This window comes from Sparus aurata, chromosome 19 (assembly GCF_900880675.1).
Source record: "Sparus aurata chromosome 19, fSpaAur1.1, whole genome shotgun sequence".
In the NCBI taxonomy this organism is placed as follows: domain Eukaryota; kingdom Metazoa; phylum Chordata; class Actinopteri; order Spariformes; family Sparidae; genus Sparus; species Sparus aurata.
The window spans coordinates 23,530,796-23,545,673 of NC_044205.1; the positions used below are offsets into that span (position 1 = coordinate 23,530,796).

Here is a 14,878-nt window from a genome sequence, read left to right on the forward strand (position 1 = left end):
TAGAAAAAACAGAAGCACCGCACTCTTAACATTTTCATGTAACAGGCACGATTTAATGTCGGATGTACGAGTCGAGTTAAACCCTGCATCCATCACTGAGCAGCTGGGTTGAGTGATCCATCTGCAGGCTTTAATTTTAAAGGCGTCCTCTATTAATATTTTAAAATCAGGCGAGCAAATTAATTTTCTGTAATGTTAACTGGTGGGTATCTCAGTTCCCGCAGTCACCTAAATGCATCAAAATGCTCGCTTTTAACACAGTTTTACAGAGCAGAGCAGCCTTTTCAATCAATGTAGTAAACCAAAACAACTATAATTTACAGTTAAACGTTTGCTTTAGCACAGTTTTCCTGCAGATACACCAGTATACACTATCATGTAGTCAGTGCACACAGACTTTAGATCAGCGGACAGCTGGAGAGAGTTCACGGAGGCCATTCACAACCGAGACAGCTCCGGTCTCTGGTGACAGTCAGGAGGTGTGGTAGATAAATGTCCTGAAGGGCGAGGAAACGGGCCGAGATAATTCTGTCACAAAATAAATGTAAAAACTTATGATGATAGGAATTTCAGCGTCTGCCGTAGATGCATGTTTGTGGCGTTGAACATTTATGCTGGGCCTCCAAAAACAGGAAGTAAACTCTCCGCTGCTTTTAAAAAAAGACTCGAGGAGCTGATATGATTGTCCAAAGAGTCGTCTAAAAGGTAAGAGTTACAGCGCATTCATGAGGTGTCAGATTAACTGGGAAAAATACGTTCCCAACTGGAAAAGCTTACATGGAACCACAATACTTGTGGTGCATGACTGGTGACTTTGGCGACATGCACTTGGCAGACACATGGTGCCACGTGGTGGAGTAAAGTAAATGTGTGGTTGAAGGTCAGACTCACACAGATCCCTGTGTCCAAAGCTCCCATTATCACAGTATAGGTGAAAAAAAACACTCTGGCTTGTTTGTATTCTTTAAACCAATCACACAAGTCTAGTGCACGGCTGAGGGTGCTGCAGCAAAATAGTGTCGGGGGAAACCTGGTTGGCAGGCAGGGAGGCAAGCCCTGGCATTAATGTTCCTAAATCTGCAAGAAAGAAAAGCTAGAAGCCGCTAGCTTGCTAACGTTCGCGCTGTTAGCGTTAAAAAGAGTTCAGTTGAAGTTAGTAACTTGCCATTGTCAGTGTGAAGGTTGCTAGCTTGGAGGTTGTTGGTGTTTCCTGCAGTGATTTAGAACAAAAAACAGTAACACTCAGAGAGCGGAACGGAGGACAGAGAGGTCAAATCTCTGACGTCTCAGATATAAAACCAGTCCAGACTGGACCATCGGAGCCTTTACGAAAACCAATGCAAAGACAAACCTGTTGTCGGTGGCAGGTGTGGAAGGCTGTGGTTCGGTGACGGCCCTCTCTCTGGTCTGTCTGCCGGCTGCAGCTGGTCTCTGCTCTGCAGCCTGCATCGTGTCCGAGGACCTCCTCCTCTCTGGAGACCTCGTCCTCTCTGGAGACCTCGCCCTCTCTGGAGACAACGTCCTCTCTGGAGACATCGTCCTCTCTGGAGACATCGTCCTCTCTGGAGACATCGTCCTCTCAGGTGACGCCCCCTGCGACGTGTCCTCTGTGGAGATGCAGGGTGCAGACCTGCTGGTGGTCAGTTCTCTGTAGTAATGGTCGTCTACATCCAGCAGCTTTCCTGGACTGGAGCACAAACAGAAGGGACGGAGGACAGACTTTTGTTACAGACCGTTTACTCACGATGACTGTTTATGAACAGCCCAGTCTGGTAACTCCTATTCCAAATACTCATCATGATAACAAAAGACATCTGGTGTCAGGTTCCTTTGAGATGTGATTGGAGCAATGAGGATAACAGCGCTTTAAAATAACCCACTGAAACATTTCAGACTTTGTCTTTCTTACAGAGGAAGACACAAAGATGTTTAAATAGACTCCTCCTATCGGCTGCAATCAAGACTTGACAGATCACAGGCGTGTCCTCCCTCACAGAGATTTAAACTGGACCTGAAATATCTTAAAACATTAACACAAAGCAGTTTTAATCAACAGGGCACCAAGTATCAGAGTTTGATTGGATACAAAATCAGACACATTTACACATTTCATCACTAACAAGTGCCGGCTGAGTTGTTCGAGGTTCTAATGCTGTCTTTTTTCACTTTACTGTATAAACGTACTTTGTATGTTAACCTCCTTTAGAGAGGACACACACCTGTGATCTGTTGTCTTGATTGCAGTGGTTTGCCTCAGTAGCTGTGGTCTATATAAAGCCTGTTTGTTCACTGATCTGTAACAACTGGTTGTGTTCTTCCTACTGTAGCTCATTTACGTACAGGACAGTATCGGTTAATCATTCAGCTGCGGAAGAAGAATTCAGATCCTTTACTGAACTAAAAGTACATGCAAAGTCATGCATTAAAGTGTTTCTTGAGTAAAAATATGTAAAATGTTCACTGTTTATCATTATATATGATGTTTGTGGAACAATATTAAAGCCTCCCTCCGGCTCCAGAGATGCTGTAATGAAGCTGAACCTTCGATCTGACCTCCATACGAACAGAGCCGAGAAAAAGTGAATTTCCGCGTGGCGATCAATACATCTCACACGTTATTAACATGCAGCGATGGCTGCTATTGGAAATCAGTGCGTCCGTGACGACACAGCTGCAACATCCGACTTGTCGACGCTGCTCAGTAAACTCTAAAGTAACACTGTGATGCGTTTGAGGCCCGAGCTGACCTTATAACCACCGACACACAATCACTCCGCTGATGAATCATGATAAATGTGCTCAAATGAAAATGTCCCCTTGATTGTAATTACACTATCTCCGTGTTCTCTGGCTGAATTATGTGACTGGAGCAGCCTCGATGACACCGACCCCGTCAAATGAATATTTATTAAGTTTTCACACACAGATCCTGATCAATACTGAGAACAATTTACATCGTATGATTAAAGTTCAGGAGAGCTTTCAGGTTAAAGTGGCTAAAGCTAATGTTTTCATAGCATAATTACAAGTTTCTGACAATGAGAGGTCATTCTGTGATGCTGCATGTTTCTGGTTGTTTTGAGGGTTCCGTCTTTAAAATGTTTATTATCCTGTGAAATATCTTAACATCTACCAAATTAACATCTCTTAAAGAATATTAAGTCACAGTGAACATCCCCCATATATCACGAGCTCATCAGTCAAATAAAAAAGCACTTTGGGACATCATTTAGATATTTCTTTCCCCTCCAGCACAATGCATGATGGGATATACTGCTTGGTTATTGACCACTGGTTGTACACTACCATTCACAATGTATTGTGGGAAACTTTGAGTCAAATGTATAGGGCTATATAGGGCTGGGTATCACCGGGTACCTCGCATTACGATAACATCGCGATATTTTGCCCATGATAACGATAATAGCATGAAACAGCGATTCTGCGATAATCGATATATTGCAAGAAATTTCATTCACGATACATCACTGAAGAACTTCAGAATTTATTGATTGCACTGAATCCATTTTATAGAAATTACAAAACAAACTTAAATATTATTAAATAAAATAATAAATATTAAATATTGATATTTGGCACCAGTGTATCGATAACGTACCTCAAGACGAAATATCGCGATATATCGTAGTATCGATATTTTGGTACACCCCTAGTATATCAAATTCCACTACACATTTGGACGACACTATAAATTTGCGGACTCACCATATATTCCATACATAGTGAGATGTGACTGACTTTGGTATACACACTTGCTAAATATTGGAAGTTTAGCATTGATATTGCGGATATTAGCATTTCACTCAAAGCACTGCTGTTTCTAAATCAGCCGGTTCTCACTCTCAACGTGGCAAAGTATGATGTTGTAGACACTCTGTAGCATCATTTTTTTGAGTGTAGTATAAAGAGACAGAAAAGTCCACATTAGGGGATGTTTGAGTGGATCAAACACAGGACTTCCACCCAGGAGACATGAGTTTAAGTCCTGTGCATAAATAAAAGTCAACTTTTTTTTAACTTTTGTACCTATTTTAACCCAAACCATGATCTTCTTCTAAACCTAACCGAGTAGTTCTGGTAGGTAAACCTTTCAAAACCGCCACTGTTTCGCAATGTCAACAGTCTAAAAGTCAAAATATGTATTCATTCTGAAAGTCTAATATTTATTATCGTTGTCTTGACCATACAAACATGATGCTAGCCGAGTATGTAAAGCATCACAGTCTGAAGCTTAGAGCCACGACTATACCGCCGGCATTCAACCGCACAGAAGCACTCGAGCTCTAAAATTCGTGATTTGCAGTTTTGCAATTTGTAGCTGCTCTTTATTTCCTGCTGAAGCCGCCGGGGAACACTTCACTTCTGCCCTGATAGCTGAACCAGAATTGTTTCACAGGCTGGTTCATCTCTGGTTCAATGCTCATGCTAACTACCTTGTTTTTTCCTCCGTTTACTTCCAGCAAGCCGCTGCGGCTGCGATCAGAGACATAAGAGACTGTTTTCCCCCTGGTACAGAGAAATTTTACACAGGAACGCTGTCGACATCAAAGTACGAAAGACAGGTTGATGAAATCTGACTCCTCATTTCTCCTTTTTTCGGTGTCTTCACTCCTATTTACCATCATCACCTCTGTCTGCTCTTCAGTCTCCACTCCTCTTTGCACCCACGCTCTCCTGTCTCCCATCCTCCTCTGCTGTCAGCTTTGGGCAGAGATGCTATCTTTCCTGCTGACCTTCTCATCCTTAATGATGCATGTAAACTGCTCCTGTCCATCGCCGGCTTTATTTATCTGCTAACAAATTATTACCCTTGATGTTTAGCGCTGTGTTGCATTGTGTGTGTGTGTGGGTGCCTCTTCAGGCTGCTGTGATAAAGTACCCTGGCCCCCTTCTTGTTCAGCCAGCCCTATCGGTCTATCTTCACCCCCTCACTCTGGGCGGTACGCTCACCTTGTGGCCTCTACGGCACATACATATGCATGAATACACACACATCCACACACACTTTTTCTAGCTGCTTTATGTTGTGTGGAAAAATTCCGATCTGCAGATGAATTTAGCAACATATATGACACATTTTACGTTTTTCTGACGTTGAACTTGTGTTTTTAGCTAATGTAACCACGGTGAAAGATGAGGCTAATTAATTTTCACAGAGGATGTGCGCGACGCTGCAGATCGTTAAGTTTGGAACCCAGACACTGTCCTTATGTCGGTGCCAGGCTAAAGTCATTACTCTGGACCCGGCGTGCCAAGCAAGCAGGCAGCACGCCAAGCTCTTAAAACAGTAGTGATAGGTTGTTAAAATGAGGTTGAAATAAGAACTTGCCACTTACTCCTCTTTCCTCGGCTTGCGTTTATCATCCTGGACAGACCTCTGAGTGGAGAAGAGACAGAGGACAGATTACCACGTGTCAATCAAACACTCCTCATCTCTAGCAAGAGAAAGTGGTTTTAGAACAGTGGTTCTCAACCTTTTGGCTTGTAACCCCTCAGTACGAAGCAAAAACAGCCCAGGCCAGTTAGCTAAAGAGTAGCTCGAGCTAAAACGGCATCAATTCATCAATCAATCGATGCGTTGTCAACTAGTAGATTAATTTCCAAATATTTTGACACCAATGTCGGAAAAAGGACTTCCAACTCAGGAAGTGGGACCGTCGGAGGAGCACATGAATGCAGCAGTAATATCTCCCCCAGGATGAATGCTAACAATTTGATGCTAACTTAGCTAATTTTACTTCTAGCGCCACCATCTACTTCTGCTGTACATTGTTAACTGCCGATTAGCATTTGTTAGCATGCTAACAAGATAAACTAAGATGATGCACATTATAGCTGCTAAACATCAGCAAATTAGCATCGTCACTGCAGGCATGTTAGGCAGCCTTGATTATTGTTTTTCATGTGACCCTCCTGGGGGGATGTGAGCCTATGTTGGGAACCACTGTTTTAGTAGTTAGCATAATCATTTCTACGTTCAAGCTCCAATACATGTGATCAAATTTGTAAGTGAGTCATCGGGTTATCATTTGTTTTAAAACTACTTAAAATGCTTCTATATTTTCATTAAAAAAAATATGGCACATTAAGTGATAAGGTTATCAAATGTTGACTTGAATGTCTGGTCTTCATTTTTAGTTGATTCAACTATTGATTGAATGCATTATAATGTTTTTCAGTATTGATCAACACTATAGATCAAATAAAATGTATTGACATGATAGTAAACAAACCTGAAGGGCTTGAAAAAGAGCAACTTTGCGCTGCACTATTGATCGCTGAAATTCACGAAACATCACAAAAAATGACATAAAGAAACTTTTACAGACAACTTCCAAACAGGCTGATATTTCTTGCTTTATGAACATATGTAGTTAAGAGCACTATAGAAAGAAACGCGGCCGATCAATAGTGCATTGTGGGAGCCGGTAGTCGGGAAAGCAGTAACACTGACACGTGGCAGAGCTTTGTTGTTGTATGTATCTGAAATCGTTCTCCATCTCTGTTCTATGACTCACATGAATCAGGTTGTAATAGGTGGAGTCCTCCGGTGTGTTGAGGGTCTTTGGCTGCTGGGTCCTGCGGGGGGTCCGCGAGAGTCTCTTGTCAGCTGGAAAAGGAACAAAACCAGTGAAAACTCGTCTATTTGTTCCAAGAAAAAACTGACTGGTTGTGATGTTTTACTTCCTTACGTTACGTGTTGACATGAACAGACACTCAGACCCAAAAATATACATTTACACATCATCAATCTACAATATCTGGTTTATTTTTGCATTTGCTTCCAATTAAATGTTGTTATATACTTTCCTACATTTCCCAGAATGCCTTCAACAACAATTAGGAGGTGTAAGTGTGTAAATGTCATTTAAAGTTGTGTTTTTGGAAATCTATACACAGTTTAAAAGATTTATGATTATGTTGCAACTTTAAGGCAGTAAAAGTACTTCCAGATCTTTTGTGTGATTTGTGTCCATCCGTAAAAACTGCAGCTTAGTACATATTTTTCAAAGAATAAGTATTTGTTTCTTTTTAATCAAACGCAGGAAAATGACTAGTAAATATCAAAAAAATGTTGTGTTGGGTCAAAAGAAGAATATTTGCCTCCAAACTGTTGTGCAGTTGAAATATAAAGAAGCAGAAAATGGACAAGTACCTTTAAAATATCCTTAAGTACAGCACATGAGTAAATGTACTTAGTTATTGGTTGTATGATACATGGACAGGACTTAAATGCTCAGGTCAGCAGGGCACCTTGAGCACTTTCTCTTAATAAATGTCATCTTAAAGAAAAGCAGCACAATGTCTCGTGTTTTTTCAGCTGTAAGTCGGAACAAACAGTCTCTTTCTTGGTTTCCTGTGTCGAATTACTTGTTGTTTAGTCAGTTGAACCTCCTGTCTGTCTTCCCTTCACTTAAATGAAGGGTTGTCACGATGTCTGCAGAAACCTGTAACCTTAACAACGCCATTTGATTTTGCGGAGGTGAGAATAAAACTGACCATCTCTTCCTGTGCTTACACCCACATATACAGTTCACTGCTTCTTCAAACAGCCTCGAGAGCCGGTGGGATCGTTACACGTATGGTTGGTTGGCTTTCCCTGAATGTGATTTGACACTGCGCTGACTTTTGACTGTGTTGTGCTTATTGAACTGCCCCTTCATACATGGTGTTTGACCCTAAGGCCTTTAGCCAGTTTGAATTTTCCAACAGAGATTATGTGCAGCAACCTTTGACACAAACAAAGTGTCCGATAACTTTGATCGATTCGCTGAACTGTACTGAACGTATAGAGTGAAGTGTGCTTGCGTAACATCCTCCATACTGTACAGGATGTGTTGTAATCTATTATATATAATTCCTCTTTGGGCACGTGATATCGCAATTATGACCATGTTACCGTGACCTTTTGCTTGTTGCTCATTATTAATCGCTGCTCATATAAACGGGAAACACACGCAGCATAAAACAATCCATCATGTGCCGCAGCTCTCAGGTAGAGGAGGTGAAAAGTTTGTTTTATTATTGAACAACTCCATCTAAAGGTCACTCTGGATTGCGCAAACGAGTAAAGCCAATTTCACGCGCCCTCTTATTAATTCCTGCCATAATTGTTGGGAACGCTGGCGCACAAAGCGTGATTAACATTTGACGACCTTTCCCATGAAGAACAGTGTGACTGGCAGCCCTCCGCCTTCACCGCGCGTGTCACAGATGATTCCGATCCACGTTTATTACGTTGGGAGAATTTACGAGGACGGCTTTCGGACGGTCGATGGAGAAATGACCCGGTGGGGCTGAAAAGCATGATTTTGTAGGAGTTGCAGCAGCCTTTGGAAATAACACAGATAATTCATTCTGCTTCACCTCAGGCAACACGCTGTGCTAAAGAAATGCCTGTAAAGGGCAAACATGCCTCGATTACAGGAACATTGTGCTCTGCTGTGAAACTCTGTGAAAATCTCTTTCTCTCTCTCTCTCTCTCTGCATTCGTCGCCAACATAAAATCAGATTGAAGCGGATTTTATAAGCACACCGCAGCTGCACGTTGAAAGAATATTTTTGACATTTTGGGATGGCTGCTTATTTGCTTTCTGACTCTGAATCTTGACTCTATATCACTTTAATGTCTGCGCAGTAAATGTCAAGCTACAGTCAAAATCCAGTTAGCTTAGCTTAGCTGAACACAGTGGTAAACAGACAGCCCGGCTCTGCTTAACAATCTGCAAATCAGCACCAGTAAAGCTCGCTAAATAGAACGTTAACTATTCTTTAACAATGATCTTGGACAAGTCACAAGTTCTTAAGAATCTCGTCTTGGCACATAAAAAAAAGGAGATTGTTTACCCATGTTCAGACAGAGTCCATGCTAATGCTGCAGAGAAGATTTTGGCTCTAAAAAAAGCATTAATTATGTCTTTTATTGTTGGACTGTTACTTTAAAGGGGCAACACGTAGGAATTTTACTTGAAAACATTGAAATATTCACTAAAATCATCAACAGAATGTCAAGAAATAACAGTTTTTGACGTTACGATGTCGATGTATTGTGTTGCAACGACATCTACTAGCATGAAAACCTGACCCATCTCGGTCCCTGAGCTCTCAGCTGGAACCGCTAGCTGCGCGGCGAAACTGAGCTAACTAGCTAAGAACAGCTATAGTTAGTTGTTCCTTGCTGATGTGAGTATGAACTTTGTTTGGTTCAGGTTAGGGAAAGACAGACCTCTAAGCTCTCACAGACAACATTTTTACTTACATATTTCTGCTTTGGCACTGAAAGCGGTATTGGATGCAGTTAACAGCCGCAAAATTGTCCCATGTGAACACTGATTGTCGGACACTGAGCTTCTTTATTATGGAAAATGGAGGCAGATCTGACATAAATGAACACATCACCTCAAAGTTTGCAAGACTTCACTCTGTGTTGTGTAATAAAACTCAAAGAGTCACCAAAGACCAAATGAAAGTCGGAATAATCACGATGCCAGTGACAGAAAGACAATCACTGGTATTATTACATAATTATTACATTATATCCTCGGGACACCTGAACCCCGCGACGACGGAGACATTTTAGCTGCCAGCTCCGTTTTGCAAAGACGACAAACTTTCAATTTTGCCCCCCCCCCGCTCACCACCCTGAAAGCAATTACACCTATCACCTGTGCAAATCAAATTTTTCTTTTTGATGACACACTGGGTGGAGAAGCGCTTCCTGTTTTGGCACTTGACTGTCCCGGGCTTCCTGATCTAATCAAGCCTTCAGAAGTCGATAACATCTAGTTATTCTGTGAAAGGACGGTAATAAAATGTCGGGGGTTTTTTTAAACATAAAGAAAACATGAAAAGTGTGGAAAAATGGCTGGCACAAGCTCACACACCTTTAGCTTTGAAATAATAAGCACCGAACAGGAAGATTGAACAATCAAGTCTCCGACATAATCATTTCTTTTCTTTTCCGTCTGACAGGAAATGACAGTTTTCACCCTTACTTACTTTGGTGAACATGAACTCTATTTGGCTGCGTGTCAGCGAGGGTTAACCTCGGTGCAGCAGAATCAAAAAAAGACTCTCTGAAGGATGAATATACCAAAAGAAAAAGATAAATTTCCTCCTTTACTATCTGCAGTTCGGGGATCCAAATACGCATTAACCTCGGGTCAATCCGTGCCAACATTATGCTCGGTATTTATTGCTTCATAATCTGTTTTTCACAGAGCCAATCTCAATCATCTTACTTGATTGGTGATTCTGGGGAGGGAAGCCGTTGACTGTTTTCCCTCTCACAAACATGCCGTTGTTCTCCGGGTTTGATTGATGGGCCTGGATGATCTCATTCAGCTTCTGCTGCAGGGCCAGAAAGTCCTGAGACGTCTTTGTGATCTGTTGACGAGATTTGACAAAAACAATATGCGAGGAGGAAAGACGGACGGAGTCGGAGAGAGAGCTGATAAAAATGCGTGTTTGGTGAAATGACCTCTTTGGAGAAGCTCTCCAGTTGTGCGGCTTGTGACTGCGCCGTCTGCTTGTTGGCCTTCAGGTTCTTCCGGTCCTTGTAGCCTCTGAAGTTACTCTGGATCTTCACAGCAGCCTGCTCCTCCTCCTGCCTCTCCTTCTCAGGATCCGACTCCTCTTTGCGCTCTATCTCCACGTCAATAACATCCAGGACCTTCTCCTCCTCTGCCTCCTCTACAGTTTGCTCAACAATGGCGGGTTCTTCCGTTGCTGTCTGTCGAGTTTCCCTGTCTTCTTTCAGTTTCTTTCGCTCCCGATGGCCTCTGAAGTTACTCTGGAGGACGGTAGCAGCTTTTTCCTCGTCCGCAGAAGGATCCGGTTGGGATTCTGGCGCTGGCTCTTCCGTCTGGACCACCTGCTCTTCTTTTTCTTCATTCACAGGTTCTGGTGTAGCTTCTTTTTCCTTCTTCCTCTTCTTCGGAATCTTTCCCTCCTCCTCGAGGCGTTTACGCTCCTTGTGGCCGCGGAAGTTGCTCTGGAGAACCACGGCTGCTTTGGCCTCGTCTTGATCGTCTGCCTTCACGTCACTTGAGGAAACATCCGGAGCGACCTCTGCTTCTCCGTCCTTTTCTGTTTCCTCGCTGCTGTTTTCTTCTGCCGGTGTTTGAACTTCGGACACGTCCTCCTCGCCTGTCGGACTTGTAGCTTTCTGTTTCTTGGCCGGGATCTTGCCTTCTTCCTGCAGCCTCTTCCTCTCTTTGTGACCTCTGAAATTACTCTGAAGAACAGTAGCAGCTTTGGTTTCTTCTTCTACGTTGACGACCTCCTCCTCCTCAGCCTTTTCGTCCTCCTTCTTCTCCTCTTCCCGCTCTTCATTTCCAGCATCTGCTCCTGCTGCTGCTGGTGGTGGTGGTGGAGGTGGTGCGTCCTCAATCACCGCTTCATCTGCCACCCCTGTATGTTCGTCATCTTCTGGCACCTGTGTGTGGTCGCTGTCGTCGTTGTCCTCCGCTTCATACGTACTTTCGTCTTCGTCGTTCTCCTCTTGTACGTCAGCTGGCTTTTCCCTTTGCTCCTCTTTGCTGGTGGGCTCTTGCCCGCCTTCTCCTTCCATTGGCGGTATCTCTAATTCTGCTCCGGCCATCGTCTTTTTTCTCTCCTTAAACTTTTTCCTCTCTTTGAAGCCCCTGTAGTTGCTCTGGAGAACCACGGCAGCCTTGGCTTCCTCGTCCTCGTTCGTCGCTTCATTGTCGGGGGCAGGGGAAGTTTCCTCGCTGGTGCTCTCCTCCGGTTCAGGAGTCTTTTCCTCTTTTTCTTTCAGGGCTTTCTCTTCTTCCTCTTTCTGTTTGGCTTCCCTACAAACAAAATTGGTACATCTTTGTCAAAAAAACTTCACCACCAAATTTGCCATCTATATTGAGGTGCTATATCGTGTCCTCTGTCCTTTACCGTTTCCTTTTGAAGCTTTTCCTTTCCTTGTGCCCTCTGTACCGGGCCTGGATCTTGGTCGCAGCTTTGTTCTTCTCGTCTACCAACTCCTTGTACTTCTTTTTCGCCAGATAGCCCCTGCAAACTGAAAAACAAGAAAAGGCGAACCAGTGTCACAAAGCCTATATTGTGTTTGATAAATGATTCCAGCTCATATCGTCCTCACCAGCCTGAAACTGGACGATGAAGGCCTCAAACTTCGCTTTGCTCTTGTCTTCAGCCACCCTCTTCCGAGCTCTCTGACCTCTGTAAGCTGCAGAGAGCGAGCATAAAAAATCAAAGCAGGAACGCTGATGGAAAACATTAAAGAAAACTGCTCGTGTTCCGGTAGATAACAGAGTGCACAGTTTACAAACCTGACTGCAGCACCAGAGCACTCTGTTCTCGCTCTTTTAATATCCGCCGGTATCGTTTGGCTCCCAGCCAGCCTCGGACGTAGGCCTGGACCAGAATGATCCGCTGTGTGGCCTGCTGCACTATCAGGTTCAGATGTTCCACGTGGTAGTACTTGAGGAACACCTGAAGGAAGGGACACAGAATTAACCTCAGTGAACACCTTTTTCCCTTCACACAGTCAACTAAAGAGCCAGTGACACGTGTTGGATTCATTTTAGACTTGACTGCTTTCTTTACAGATACTGCTTCAGCTGAAAGTTGCAGTTTAAATCTCAATAAATAATCAGGAGTTTCTGTTGCATCCTTTTTTTTTAAGTGACACTATTCTGCTCTACACTTTGGTAAAACTTGGAGTCAGTGACTTTTGAGGCTTGAATCCAGGTCCTGTGGTTGAGTGGCATGCTCCCCACTTACCACTGCCAGACAGCTACACTGGATAAAATGCCAAAGGTTGCAGACAGGATTTGTTGCTGTTAATAGTCCGTGCTACTCCACCATAGACCATGCTGCAGAGTGTTCAGATGTGAAAAATATTTTCAGGTGCACCGGTGCAAAATGTCTCTAAGCTCTGACACGCTCACATTCAGGAAGCAGCTTCCTGTTTTTAGCCTGCTTTAGCCAAACTAGCTAACACTCACAAAGGAGTCTTATCTGGTAAAATCTTTAACTGATTGTTTCACATCCATTTACCAAGTCAGGATTTCCCAGTTAAAGGGATATTCCGGTGTAAGTTTAATCCATGGTCTAAATCACAGTGAAACTGTGTTAGTCTCCCTCTTGAGAGATCACGTTAGCAGACCGCTAATTTACGGAGTTTTATCAACCTCAGAAACGACCGCACGACAACAATACACTGCAGTGAATGGATCCAAATATAAACCGCCACTAATAATGCTCAGAACAGCACCAAACTTCATCAACAGTACAAATAGGGTCTCAGCATAATTACTGAGTTTACCGAGTGCGGTTAGAAATGCTCAATTCCGTTCTTTTCCCTGTCCGCTCTCGATAATAACTGTTATAAACTGGCAGGTAAGACACATATGAACTTTTGCTTTTCCATGGAGTCATAATCATACATTTTCATCCATGAGCCGCGGAACTCTGCTGCACTCGGTAATCGAGTCGTCGGGACTTCCCGTCAACAGGAAGCTGCTGCAGAAGAGTGGTAAATTTAGTCAGCTTTTCAGTAGAAATCCAGCTAAGCTAGCAGAGTTTTATGATTATGACTCACTGGAAAAGCAATCAAAGTTCACATGTGTGAACTCCCGGAAGCTGATGGAGGAGAGTTGAACTCTGTTTTTAGCTTCACAATAGCTTCCCTAACTAAGCTAGCGGAGCTTAGATGCCCCGGACTATGTGCTGAGACCCTATTTGTACTGTTGCTGAAGTTTGGTGCTGTTCTGAGCATTATTTGTGGCTTTTTGGTGGCGGTTTATATTTGGATCCATTTACTGCAGTGTATTGTTGTCGTGCGGTCGTTTCTGAGGTTGATAAAACTCCGTAAATTAGCGGTCTGCTAACTTGATCTCTCGAGAGGGAGTCTAACACAGTTTCACGGTGTGTTAGACCATGGATTAAATTTACACCGGAATATCCCTTTAAATGTCATTTGTATCATATCAGAAAACGTAATGTTCCCAATTAAAGTGAATTTAAATGCCTACAAATAAACGTACTGCTACCTTCAAACTGCATTATAAAGTGTAAAGTTGTAAACATGAGACATCTCTTCTGACCTTAGTCTTCCCCATCGCCCAGTTCTCCAGCTTCGCCTTCTCCAGTATCGTTGAACATGTTTCCTGAGTCACAGCGGGCTCCTCGTGAGCCGGGAAAGCCAAGATGTAATACCTGTAACAGCCAGTGTGTAATCAGCCGGGCACTCACACACATTTTGATGCAGCATCACTTAAATAATCCGCTTCCTCTTGGCATGAGGCGAGGAGCCTGCTGACCTCTTAATGAAGTTAGCGAACAGGATGCGGTGAGAGTAGCCCTGCCGTCTGATCTTGGCCGTCTCCAGGACTCCAGTGTACCGCAGCTGCACCAGGACCTTCTCTCGGTCGAACTTGTTGGCCTGACGATCGTTGTTCGGTTTGATGCAACGAACAAAGTGAGGCTGGCCCGCCACCATCTTGGACAGCAGGTCCATCAGAGAGTACTAGAAGGAGTAAAAGATGAGTTAGGAAGCTTGATTTGGGGTGTATGTGACAATCTTGATTTGAAAAAAAGAGAATCTCACTCTAAAGTAGGAGGCGACGGTCTGCGTTCTCATGTTGGTGGTTTCTCTCGGGTGGCAAGGCGTGTCTCCAGGTTCCCCCGGCTGAACAAACAAACATAAAACTGGTCATAAATCACACTAATTCAATGCTGTATGATATATGTCTCTACCTACATCTTTAAGAGTTGCATGGGGACATTTTATTACAATCCAGGTTAAGTCAACTCTCTAATTTAGCGTGAGCCTGCAGGTGAATCTTTAAAATTGCAAAGCGGGCCATATTTTCATCAGAAC

General features: G+C 43.3%; 1 protein-coding gene across 3 annotated transcripts in view; it reads right to left on the reverse strand.

The window, feature by feature from the left end:
- The window catches only part of myo3a (myosin IIIA), a 66,444-nt gene that overhangs the window by 957 nt on the left and 50,609 nt on the right, over nucleotides 1–14,878 (reverse strand). For all 3 annotated transcript variants that reach the window (XM_030397471.1, XM_030397470.1, XM_030397469.1), the window contains 11 exons: nucleotides 14,606–14,686; nucleotides 14,319–14,524; nucleotides 14,103–14,214; nucleotides 12,324–12,486; nucleotides 12,134–12,220; nucleotides 11,929–12,052; nucleotides 10,502–11,834; nucleotides 10,263–10,407; nucleotides 6,540–6,631; nucleotides 5,358–5,398; nucleotides 1,352–1,687 (listed from right to left, as the gene is read on the reverse strand). In XM_030397471.1, the coding sequence (XP_030253331.1) occupies nucleotides 1,352–1,687; nucleotides 5,358–5,398; nucleotides 6,540–6,631; nucleotides 10,263–10,407; nucleotides 10,502–11,834; nucleotides 11,929–12,052; nucleotides 12,134–12,220; nucleotides 12,324–12,486; nucleotides 14,103–14,214; nucleotides 14,319–14,524; nucleotides 14,606–14,686 (2,720 nt within the window). The remainder of the gene's footprint in view (nucleotides 1–1,351; nucleotides 1,688–5,357; nucleotides 5,399–6,539; nucleotides 6,632–10,262; nucleotides 10,408–10,501; nucleotides 11,835–11,928; nucleotides 12,053–12,133; nucleotides 12,221–12,323; nucleotides 12,487–14,102; nucleotides 14,215–14,318; nucleotides 14,525–14,605; nucleotides 14,687–14,878) is intronic.